Consider the following 12,943-nt stretch of genomic DNA (forward strand, 5'->3'; position numbering starts at 1 on the left):
TATAATATAATATAATATAATATAATATAATATACAGTGCCTTGCAAGAACATTCATAAATATTGAACGTCCATGTTTTGTTTCTTTTCAGCCACATTCAATTTATTGAATTTTATTTGACAGAACTACAGGAGAATTAAGTTTCTTTCTACTTGGGAACTAGAAAGAAACTGTTAAATGTTTTTTTTAACATTTTATAATTAACAGTAATCTCATTAGTGTGACATCTGGTTGTATTCAGTCCTTGTAAGTCAACACTTTGTAGATGCGTATTTCTGTGCAGTCAGAGCTGTAGGTTTTGTGGAGGAAGTCTCCACCACCTTTGCATATCCGAAGACAGAAACTTTTATTCTGCGTTTATTCTGTTTCGCATATAAGGCCTAAAACTCAGGTGAGATGGGGTGAACAGAATTTTTCTAGATCTTCAAATAGGATTTAGGCCTGTACTTTGACTGGGCCATTCTAGCACGTTTGTTCTTTGAACTAAACCTAAGCCATTGGCACTATGGTTGCATGTTCAGAGCAGTAGTTCTGTTGGAAGGTGAATCTCCATTCCCGTCTCAAGTCTTTTGCTTCTTCCAACCAGTATACCTGTCCTTGTTGAAGAAAAGCTTTCCGACAGCTTGATGCTGCCACCACCATGTTTTACTGTGGGGATGGTTGGTTAAGGTTGATGCAGAGTCTTAGTTGCACACATGTTGTGAGTCCAGGTAAAGTGTTTCATTTTGTTTGCTGTGTTTCCTACGTCACTTGTGGTATGAATATACTTCCTGAGCCATGTTTCTTTCCACCTCTCAGACAGGAATCCCCGGTCTGAGCTGTAGACACGTACAACTCCTCCTGGGTCTCTCATCTGTACCACTGAGCATTACTGTCTACTGTGCTATAACCTAACCTTGCTCTAAACCTCTCCACCATTGCATCCTGACCTTTCTGCTGTGTTCCTTGGTCTTCATGATGCTGTTTGTTCATGCTGTTGCTCTCTAGCAAACCTCTGAGGCCTTAAAATGACAGTTGGAGTTATTCTCAGGTTAAATTGGAAACAGATAGACTCTGTCTACTCGTAGGATTACAAAAGTAGTTATTAAGACTTGAATTTACTTAGCGGTATCGGATTAGAGGGGCAGGACTGCAGTCTGCACTTTCAGATTTTACTACATGAAGATATTTCCAGGCCTCTTTCTTTACCTTCCAAAACTATGCTTTGGATTGATTTATCACTTTAAATCACACTAAAATACATTAAAGTTCATTGGTAGTAATGAACTGCACAAAATGCAGAAACGTTATGAATATCTTCGCAAGGCACTGTATGTATAACAATTTGGGAATTTCATGCACTATAACAGCTAGAATTGACCAAAAACTGTTTTCCTTTTTCACCTAAAGAATGGTGCTAAAAGACTTGAGAACAGGAAAATGTGAACAGGTGCTCGAGATGAAACAAACCAAAAACAAAAGAGCCACTCCAACGACGTGAAGAAGTCGAGACCCACAAACCCACAACAAACCAAGACATGGACAGAAAGATGCCGTCTGGTTTGATGAATCTAGGTTTCTGTTGTGACATGCTCAGGGACAGCAGACACATCTGGAGGCAGAGCGCAAAAACAAGCCAGCCGCTCCATCCTGTTGACACCGCAGGCGGCAGGTACTGAAAGACGCGTCCAACACGAAGAAGCACAAGACTCTGAGCTGCACTTGACAATTTTGTCTTCCTAACAATAGATCAAATGGTTGTGTGTAATGTGAAAGAGGTAACAGTTGTTGAGTGCTATCACCTATGTCCTCTGCACTTTGCCTCGACATCTACCAGTCTATTTTGTCTCTGATTTACTGGTTTAAAGCCCCCTCACCCCCCTGCTCGATTTATCCATATGTGCAGTAACAGATATTCAAATATTTATATAAAAAAATATATAATTATTGCCTTGCACCATTGGCAGCCCCGTTATTTAGCACTACTCATAAAACTGAGCAGAGGACTTAGTTTGGAGATTTAAAAGAAAATGCATGATGCTGGAATGAAGCCCTTTTTGGAATTAAATATATCTCCAAATGAGTTAGAATGACATTATGTCTGTTAGAGCCCCACAGATATTTATTAACAAATTGTAAAAGAAAATGTTTTTTTTTACATATAATTTTTTTTACAATTCTGCTGCCCCCTACAGGTCAGTGATTTTCATACGCATTCCTAAAAATGTAAAGAAAAGCTAGAATACCGGATGACTTTTCTTTTTCAGGAGTGTAACAATTAGGTTACTTATATTTGGTTAGATTGTTTTAAATATCAATGTTATATGATCAGTAGTGGTGTAGCTTTATAGGATGTATGCAATCCATCACAAATTACAGGCAGATTTCTACATTTTAGGGAGCTTTTGATGATCAGAGACTCACAGTTGTATTTATGTATAGAAGATACATTAGAAAAAAAGGGCTTAAACATTAGTCAATTATTGTTCATTGACTAGTATTAATGTTATAAGTTGTTGATGTTTTTATAGATAGACTTATTTTATTTTATAGACATTTTCTAGTTGCTGTAGTTGATGTAACGTTTTTTGGAGACTGTAATAGAATAATTTAAATACCATAATAATTTGTAGTTAATCGATTATTGTCCCTCATTAATAAATCTGATAAAGAAATGCCCTAAGTCTGTGTGTATTTTATTCATAGATAGAATGCTTGTAACAGTGTTGGAAAACAAAGTCAATCTACATTTGTTTAATTCAGTGCTTGGGGTAAGTGGATGTTTTCAGATTTTATTGCTTTGTTTTCAGGCCAGTTCACTTGCGGGATTACTCAAAAAAACATATTATGCTGGATCATATCCAACTTTTAGGTTTTTTTTTTTAGAATGAACATGTCTGGCTCAAAAACAAAACTTTGATCAATTTGTACGCTGAGTATTTTATTTTTGGGGGTTTATTTTTCTAAAATACAAAAACTGTTAGAACAAGAAAATTAACACCCTGTAGAATGTAGTACGTTTGATTTATGAAGATTTCATTGAAACAAAAAATATAACATGCACTATATTGCAGAGAGTTTCTCTACCGCCCATCTCAGTCATTGAATTCAGGTGTTTCAATGACTTCCAGGTTCACATGTGCATGAAATCCAGCGGCTGGGCATGCTGCTTACTTCTACAAACCTTATTGAAAGAATGGGCCACTTTAAGGAGTTCCATAAATTCCTCCATGGTACCATGTGAAGATGCCTCATCTGCAAAACAGCTAGTCCTGAAATTTGCTCACAGTTAAATAGTCTACTGAACTGTTAGAGGTAATATAACAGAGTGAAAGTGACTGGGAACACCAACTTATTTGCTACAAAGTTGTAGACTGCATAACATCACGTATGACAAAACATAGTGCAGATTGCACAGAAGTCGTAATTTTTTTTTTTCAAAATTTCATGTGGCTTTCAGATTAACTTGAGAACTGTGCGTGGAGAGCTTAATGGAGTGGCTTTCCTTAGCTAAGCTGCTGTGCTTAAGGCTTACATCACCAAGACTAATGCCAAGTGTCAGATGAAGTGGTGTAAATCACACAGCTACAGGACTCCAGAGCAAACGAGACATGTTCTCTGCAGTGACGAATCATGCCACTCGGACTGGAAGTTTAAAGGACGACTCTCGACGACTTGAAGTGAATACATTGTGAAACAGTAATAAAGTTGGACTTGGCTCAGTTCAAGACAAAATAAGTCTTAATGCTTCAGCTTGCCACAATGTGGTGGACAATTTTACCAAAGTTTGGAGGTGCCTCCTGTTCTAATAGGATTTTGCACCAGTGCACAAAGCAGCAGCCAATTGGCCATATTTTCATGGAAGTATCTTTTGTGACAAAAGTTGACTGACCTGCACATTTACCTCAAACTGATGAAACACATTTGGAGTAAATTTGAGTGAAGACAGCAAGCATTGCGTTCTCATCCAACCTCAAAAATCACAGTTGCACTTCTGGAAAGATGGTAAAAAAAAATTTCCTTTTGAAAAAGTAAATGGTTAATAAGGTGTGTCTGCTAGAAGGAGCAATAAGATGACACAACACAGTGCTGAGATTCCAGAAACTGAAGCTCTAACAAAACTGAATGATTTTGATATTATGTTGGACAAGTTTTGTACTCTTTAAATTGCCTGTCAACTACAATTAAAGCTATTACAACGAAACCATTGTCCTACTTTTATTTAGTCCTACTTATTGCCCAGTAAATTGTGACTTTCACATATTTAACATCTTGACATTTGAAACGTATTTTATTATTATTATTATTATTATTATTATTATTATTATTATTATTATTATTATTATTATTATTATTATTATTAGTCCATTCGTGACTTTAATGACCTTACGAGAAAAAGTAGGAACGAATTTTCTCTGACTGTTGCGTTCAAGGGGAATAAATTGTTGCGCCATGTTTGTAACCGGAACTATTCATTCAAAACAGGAAATGAGGAGCTTGACTGACTCCATTTTCTAGCTGTCGTTTAGGATTTCGTTGTTTTACGTTTTCTTTTTAAGGGACTCCTTTTGTCCGTCTTGTTTTCTTATTAGATTAAAAACCCAAACGAGAATCCAAGATGGGGGGCGGAGATCTGGTAAGTTTTATTTAAACATATTTTAAAATATGCTTCACGTTATAGATAAATTAAGAAACTCCATTAAAAATATGCCATTTAAATGTACACCGCTTATAGAGAGTAACGAGAAAAGCGGAAAATTAGCTTTGACTTAACAGGAACTATTTTTCAGTTTTGCGAAATTAAATTTAACTTTGGCTTTGTTAATCTAACATTTAATGGTCACAAGTGAGCTAAGTAGTCAAGATATTCCAATGTGTCACTTTAACAGATTTCTTTTTGAAGTAAAATTATTATCATTATTAGTGAACAAACGACAAGATAAAGACCAAGAAATACAACAGTCATGAATTGGCCGTGTACTCCACAAATACTTAGACAATGACCCTGAACCTTCAAACCGAGTCACATTGGAGTTGTTTAGTTGTGTTAGAATGGCTCAGTCAAAGCCCGACCCAGTTTAGAAACTGTGTCACGACTTTAAAACTGATATAAACTGATATCAATACACTGACACAAAGCTGATGGTGATATACTCCAAGAGACGTATCGCTTTAGTTGTTGATTTAGGGCCACTGAATACAACCACACCCAACACTTATAAGATTATTGTCATTATTTTCAATATTCAACTTTCTGTTTGCTCCTCCCACAGTCCAAAAACATGACTGTTAGGTTAATTGGACTCTCCAAATTGCCCCTAGGTGTGAGTGTGTGTGTGCATGGTTGTTTGTCCTGTGTGTTTCTGTGTTGCCCTGCGACAGACTAGCGACCTGTCCAGGGTGACCCCGCCTCTCGCCTGAAACGTTAGCTGGAGATGGGCACCAGCAACCCTCCCGACCTCACTAAGGGACAAGGGTGCAAGAAAATGGATGAATGGATGGAACTTTCTGTTTGCATTATGTGAAAGTTGTAGGAATTGAGCATGAATAATTTTTTGGCTGGCACCGAAGGTAAATATTTCTACATCGTCTTTTCCCAGAATTTAAAGAAGAGCTGGCATCCCCAGACTATGAAAAACATAGAGCGAGTTTGGAAAGCTGAGCAGAAATATGAGGCAGAACGCAAGAAGATAGAGGAGCTCCAGAAGGAGCTGAAGGAAGAGCGAGCCCGAGAAGAAATTACCAGATATGCAGAGGAAACGGGAGCCATCAAGTAAACTAACATCTTCAGCTACATTTATTTGGTGTCTACTGCAATACAATAATTGGGTTCCTTATTATTTTTGCCCAACAGGAAAAAAGATGATCGGCTTGACTGGATGTACCAAGGCCCCACTGGGCAGGTGTCCAGAGATGAGTACCTGCTGGGGCGTCCCATTGACAAGCAGATCACAGATCAGTATGAGGAGCCAGAGAGTGGCCCTTCAGCTGAGACCGGCCTCCTCCCAGGGTCGATATTCAACCCTGCCACCCCGGCTTCCGGCCTCGATTTGGCAGCGAAGATCAGGGAAGACCCTCTGTTCCAAATCCGGTCAGTAAATCTACCTTAGTCCTGTAACTCCTGGAAATATATGAGCTAGATGGGAAATGAATCCATTGTGTGGTTTTCACAGGAAACGAGAAGAAGAAAAGAAAAGAGAAGTTTTGACTAATCCAGTAAAGATGAAGAAAATAAAGGAGATGGTAATTACTGGTTTACATAAAAAAAGGTTTTTGTGATATTTTAATAATGTATTTTACTTTAGCCAGAAATTGACACAAACATAAAAACATTTGCATTAACATTTCTTCTTCAAACTAATTCGCATAGTATTATTGATATCTGTTTGTCGTTACTTGCTTTTCTCTATATAGTTGCGTCAAAATCTTGACAAAAAAGACAAGAAAAAGAAGAGGAAGAAGGAAAAGAAGGAGAAACGAGGAGACAAGGAAAGGAAAAAGGAAAAGAAGCATAAGAGGAGAACTTCAAGTTCAAGCTCAGAGGAAGAAGGAGACAAACACAGGTGTGTGTTTATCAGGATAATAAACTGCAACATCTGCGCAAAAATTTTAAGTTGTCTCCTTTCTTATTTTCTTCAGATGAGCCAGACTATCTTGTTACCTTTAATCTTTATTTAGTTCTGTTTTTGCACAATAAAAAAATCACCCATTTGCATAATATGAATTATTGTTGATCTGTTTCAGGTCACACCTACGGGAAGAATTTAAAGACGGTAAATCACGTTCGCGCCATCATCCAGGATATGGTCTCCAGGTCAGTAAGAATTTTTTTTTTTCTGAATAAAAACTTAAAGCGTTTTAGGGGGTATGAAAGGCTTGATTTTTATGGAGAATTGACGGGATGTAAGTTGTGTGGTTTTATTCCACATCTTATGAAAAAAAGTGTTTTAGTCTTTACTATATGTGCAGATTATTAAATTAAACATAGATCAGCTATTAACTAGCTTCTACCTTTTAATGATTGTTTGAATAATGAGCATTTGCCAACAAACTGAATTCCTTATTTCATTGTCTACAATTTGTATCCACCCATCCAAGAATCATAGTTGACATGAAAGAGGGCTCTTCTACTGCAGTGTGACGGGAACTACAGTTGTTTATCTACTGAATTTTGAAATTGTCATGAGAAAGGGAGTTGCACTCAAGTAACTAGTGTTTGTTTCATCTCAGCTTCCAAGTGGCAGACATCAGCAGGCTTCAGTGATGTCAAATAACTCGGGGCGCCGAGAGAGAAGCCGCTCACGATCTCCCCACAGGAACCACAAGGACAGTCGCTCTTACGCTTCCTCCTACAAGAAGGTGGAGGCGAGAGATCCCAGCCCACAGAGGGAAACTTACCAAAAACAGAAGAATCACGTGTCAAAGTAAGACTTCCTGGTCAAAATGGCAAACATACAATGCTGTTTAATATTAATCTGTTGTGTTGAGTTTTGTCTTCATCAGCACCCACGGGGAGGCTAATTCTCTGCTTTACGTAGGAAGCTTTCTGCAGAGGAACTGGAACGAAAAAGGCGCGAGATGATGGAGCAGGCCAAGCAGCGGGAGGAGGACAGGGAAAACAACGTGAAACGCTACAAGAGGCAAGACGAGCAAGATAAGCAGAGGGAACAAAACGCCAAGCACGACCGGCATGCTGGCTTCATCCAGTAAGTCCAGGCGGAAGAGGCTCCTTGTGTTGGATACAGTAATAGGTGCTTTTTGTTCAATTGGATCTTTTTTTTCCCCTTTTTTACAGTAACATGAAGCTGGAAAGTGCCGCTAGCTCGTCTTTGGAAGATAGAGTGAAGAGGAATATTCACTCCATTCAGAGAACACCAGCCTCCTTGGATAACTTCATGAAGAGATGATTATAGCACTGGAAGCATTTTTTTCAGACTGCGCCTTATTTCTCAACATCTGACTTTTTAATGTAATAATTGAGACAAAAAGATAACATGGGAGCAGTCTAAGTGGAGAACATAAGCCTCTGTCCTAAGGCTTTTATTCTGAAAAGCGCATGATAGGGGAGGAAAAGTCAATCATAGTGGTGGCTGATTTAGTCATGCCTATATTGAAAGAAGCATTGATGTACTTGTACAGTATATTGTAAATGGTTTTTAAGAGACTACATGGATCTGTTTTTTTTATTTGATCAGGATTGTTTATGTTATGTACCACTGTAAGTTGGTTTAAAATGCAACTGTTACTAGTTGTTTCATTATTTCCTTTGCTTATAAACTATATCTAGCAGGAAAGTCTGATTGTGTTTATATTTACCAAACAAAACTCACATAAACCAAATGTTTTGGAAAACCTACAGTCAATGTTATTTAGCACATTTAACCAACAAGGCAGGTTACTTTGCCAGGTTACTTCAAATCATTTGGACTTAATGAACTAGTTTTGCACAATTTTCTATCTCAAACTTTTTTTTGAAACGTTGAAATGGACAAACCAGACAAAAGTTACACACTTAAGAATAGTACTAAAAAATTAAGATGTGTATCAGCTATAGCAGGATTTGTTATAAGCAGTGCCATTGTTGGTGTAGTGATGTCATTAAATTAGATTTATTTCCACAAATCTGGCCTCATTAGAAGTCTCATTGGAAACGTGGTAGAAGATGCTCTGATCTGATGAGATCAAGATTGAACTTTTACCTGTCGCTGGAGGAAAATGCAACATATGCATCATGCACTGGGATGCTGCATGTTGCTGTTTTACAGTGGATAAGTCATAGTCCATAATTAAGACAAATAAATTGTAACAATGCTTAAACGTTTATATTCACAAACACTCGTATAATTGGCAAACAAAATCCAGGTCATTATCATCATTATTTTACTGTTATTCAGCATCACCAAGATATTACTGAAATTTGTCAGTTTCGCTTTACTACACCTCTACCAAACTATACCTGGAGCAATCGTCCAATGGCATCAGAGGTTCTCGGAAGGCAGTTGAACAGCCAATGACATTATCCCATCGGGATGACGTAAAAGAACCATGTTCGTACGGTCTCAGTGTTTCTAAATCGTGTAGTCATTCTCATTCTGGGGAGTTAAAAATCAGTTTAGACTAACGCAGGAGCGATTTACAAGCTTCTAGCCACTAACAAAGAGAAAACAACACCCTCAAAATGGTAAGAGAACAATGTATTACTCCTCACATAAGCTTTTAGTTGAGAAAATAAATTATTTTCGGCTACCAGAGCTGAGCTAGTAGCATTAGCATGCTAGTTTCAGTTTATCGTCAAAAAAATTATCAAAAATTATCTTCAGAGTACCAATTAAAACGCACCTTAATGTCATTGTGAGCTTTATGTTGTTAGGAAATGCTAATCAGTATAAAGAATACAGGTTTTAGCCGCTAAGGGAAACCTTTAACATAAGCTATGCTAACGTTTTCTGCACAGAAACTAAACATGTTCGTTTTAGTTTCCTGGATTCACAATGAATTCATTTGTGGTTTAAATGAACATATCTCACTCATCTGCCCTCAATACTTTGTTGTATAGTCTGAAAATATAATTCTAAGCTATTTGCAATTATTTATCCATACGTCTATGTCTGCTCTGTCATTCTGAATTGTGCGTTTAGCTCATGGCTAATATAAAATTTTCTCAATGTTTTAGTTTTATATATTTTAAACACTCTAAATACCCAGGAACTGTTATGAAAGTGTGTAAAAATACAATTAAAAATACATTCCTTACCAAGAGCACCAGTTCACCTTTGCTTAAAATAATTGGTTCATACACCGGTCCTCATTTGGTTCATAGTATTGTTAATAAGAAAGTGGTTACTGTGGTATCACGGTATTTGCACCAAATATTGCAGTTTATTAGTTAGATTAGTTTAACTCATGCATTTTTGTAACTGGAAATATTTCCCTAAAAATAATTACATGTAAGCAAGGGAAATGTTTCACCCAGCTGCCCCAGTAATGTGCAGCAGCCTCATACACTGGAAAACTCTCTGATTACACTCTGATTAAAAAAAACATGGCGGCTGTGCGACATATGGGTGTGTCTCGTACTGGAAAAGAGGTTCGAATTAAGAGCGAAATCTACATTTATAAAACCGATGAGGGGAAAGTGATAGTGGAGGATGAGTTTCTGAGCTTCATTGTTACGAAAATGAGAACTTTATCTCAGGAGGAAATTGTATTATTGGCCTCAAATAACTTCTCCTCTGAGTGGATTGAGGAGTCAAAGCGCCAATTGTTTGAGTTGTGCACGACTTCGATTCGCTGCATCAAACACAAAGGACCTCAAAAGGATCTTAACAACATAAAGGACTGTCTCAGGGTGCTTAACGAGTGTGGTGAAAACATTCCGAGATTCGTCTCGCACTATCTGGATGTACTTCCGCCAGTTGGTTTCGGCAACATGGATGCTTCTGCTCTACTTAGCAGGATGGAGCAGGTGAGCCTGGAGGTCCTTCGCTTAAGGAATGTCATGGAATCTCAAGCCACTGTGAATGAGAATCTCGAAGCGGTCGTCACAACTCTAGACCGCCGGCTGACCGTAGTTGAGGAATATGACTCGACGAGGCAAGCGAATCGGACCAGGGTAGGAGCGCATGGCGAGGACGCGGTGCAGGAGGTGAGGGCCTCTGCTCACCACTCACAAGTGCAGCTGGTGGAGGACCTGCCGAAATCTCCGCCATGGACCAAAGTGGTAAAGAAAGGGATTAGAAAGCCACGTCAAGATCGGAATACAGAGGGTAAGCCAGGGATCGGAGATTTCAAAGAGGTCCCGTCACGAAAACAGCGCCAGAAGCTGGCAATAACAGGAACCAGTGTGGATAACAACATCCCAGTGGTCAAAACTAGGGTGGTGAGTGTTTTTGCAACTCGATTTGCACCTGAYCTTGAAACGGATACTCTACGCTCGTATCTGGCTGATAAACTGAGGAAGCCCGTGACATGTCGTARAATTGAATCYAYCCAGAAAAGATTCAGCTCGTTTCATGTTACTGCTGAATGCGAAGATATGATGGATTTGTTTGACCCACAWCTGTGGCCAGCTGGTGTTTTTGTTCGTCGCTTCTTTGAGGCACGTAGGTCCAGAGAATCCGAGGAAAGGTCTTCTGGTGAGTCTCGGAAGCGTTTGGTGCCCACTGTGTTGCCCACTGTGTCCGACGCGCGGTTAGAAAGTCCGGGAGCTATCGAGTCATYACTAGTAGATGGACATTAATATTGTCTCTTACAATGCAAGAGGATTGCCTGTTGGGACTAAGGAATCGGATAATTTACGCCGTCTAACTGTAAATACTTTATTGGAGAACTGTGATGTCTTGTGTGTTCAAGAGACTTTTTTACCAAAGCAAGACTTGGAAGGACTCAACTTTCTACATAAAGACTTCTATGGTGTGGGTGAATCTACAACTGATCTGAGAGATGGGATAGTTCATGGTAGAATACCAGGTGGTGTTGCTATTTTATGGCATAAAAAGTATGATCCCTTGGTTAAAGTGCTCAGATTAGACGTCAATTGGGCCATTGGAATTGAGTTTAATGATGATGACAAGAGGGTGATAATTCTCAACATCTATACACCGTATGAATCCCACAGGAATGAAGAAGAATATCTTCTTAGGTTATCTTATATTATGACTATTATTCAGGAAAATTATTCATCCTGTTTTTTAATTGTGGGGGACATGAATGCAGATATTTCTGATGAAGGTTCAATATTTGCAAATCATTTGATGCAATTCTGCCTTGATAACGGTCTGGTTTTATCTAGTAAGGTTTTTCTACCTGAGAACAGCTTCACATATGTTAGTGAAGCATGGGGCACAACCTCATGGTTAGATCACTGCATTAGTACACCCGATTCTCATCAATCTATCAAATCTATGAGCATTAATTATGGGCTTTCGACTTGTGATCACATGCCTCTGTCAATTTCTGTGAATATTGGCAACATGCCAGCTGTTCAGCCTGTTCATAGGMGCATGAATGGTAGAAAACTAGACTGGTCTAATGCTACAGAAAATGACCTGAATATGTATTTCGATCAAACTGAGACCCAGCTGGGTTGCATTGAGCTGCCAAAACTTGCAGTAGCGTGTAGTGATATTAATTGTAAGGATCCACTGCATGGTATACAGCTATGCAGTTTGTATGAAAATATTGTGAAGTCTCTACGTGGCTCCAGTAGGGCATTGTGTAAGACTAAGCTACAGAAAGCAAGACCAGGTTGGAATGAACATGTGAAGGAGCTTCATGCTGAGGCCAGGCGGGCCTTTAAGGCTTGGGTTGCTGGAGGCAGACAAAAGCAAGGTCTCCTATTTCAGTATAAAAAACAAGCAAACGCGAAATTTAAATATGCTTTACGCTTCATAAAAACATGTGAGAATAAAATGAAGTCTAATCTGCTTGCAAGGAGAATGCAGAATAGCTCCTCGCATGACTTCTGGAAGGAAATAAAGATTATGAATAATTATCAGATAAGTCTGCCAACCGTTATTGATAATGCTAGTGGGGCAGAAGAAGTTACTCAGCTGTGGAAGAAGCACTATTATGATTTATTCAACTGTGTTAAAAGCTCCCCGTTAAGGATGGGAAATATCGCACATGAAGAAGACGTGAAAGTGTCAGTTCATGAGACATATGATGCAGTCATGACCCAAAAGAATAATAAGGCTTGTGGTATGGATGAGATTTCTGCAGAGCACTTAAAACTCTCAAGCAAAAAACTTTTTCCTTTGCTTGCCATGTGTTTTAATGGGTTTTTAGTTCATGGTATTTTACCTGATTCACTTTTAGCCGTTATATTAGTTCCAATTTTAAAAGATAAAGCTGGGAAAATAAATAATAGGGATAATTATCGACCCATAGCTTTAGCCAGTGTATTATCCAAGGTTCTGGAGAAGATTATACTGAATAAGATTGAGCATTTTCTTCTTACTTCTGA

The 12,943-nt window shown here is 38.5% G+C and overlaps 1 protein-coding gene across 1 annotated transcript; it reads left to right on the forward strand.

Moving 5' to 3' along the window:
- The first annotated feature begins 4,452 nt into the window (after positions 1-4,452).
- Positions 4,453-8,529, forward strand: cwc25 (CWC25 spliceosome associated protein homolog). The gene is made up of 9 exons (XM_008406661.2): positions 4,453-4,615; positions 5,580-5,752; positions 5,834-6,070; positions 6,153-6,222; positions 6,394-6,542; positions 6,724-6,793; positions 7,210-7,403; positions 7,518-7,685; positions 7,775-8,529. The coding sequence occupies exons 1-9, from the start codon at positions 4,598-4,600 to the stop codon at positions 7,884-7,886; spliced, it is 1,191 nt and encodes a 396-aa protein (XP_008404883.1). The 5' UTR covers positions 4,453-4,597; the 3' UTR covers positions 7,887-8,529.
- Positions 8,530-12,943: the final 4,414 nt, after the last annotated feature.

The sequence above is a fragment of the Poecilia reticulata genome, linkage group LG1 (genome assembly GCF_000633615.1).
Source record: "Poecilia reticulata strain Guanapo linkage group LG1, Guppy_female_1.0+MT, whole genome shotgun sequence".
NCBI classification, from domain to species: domain Eukaryota; kingdom Metazoa; phylum Chordata; class Actinopteri; order Cyprinodontiformes; family Poeciliidae; genus Poecilia; species Poecilia reticulata.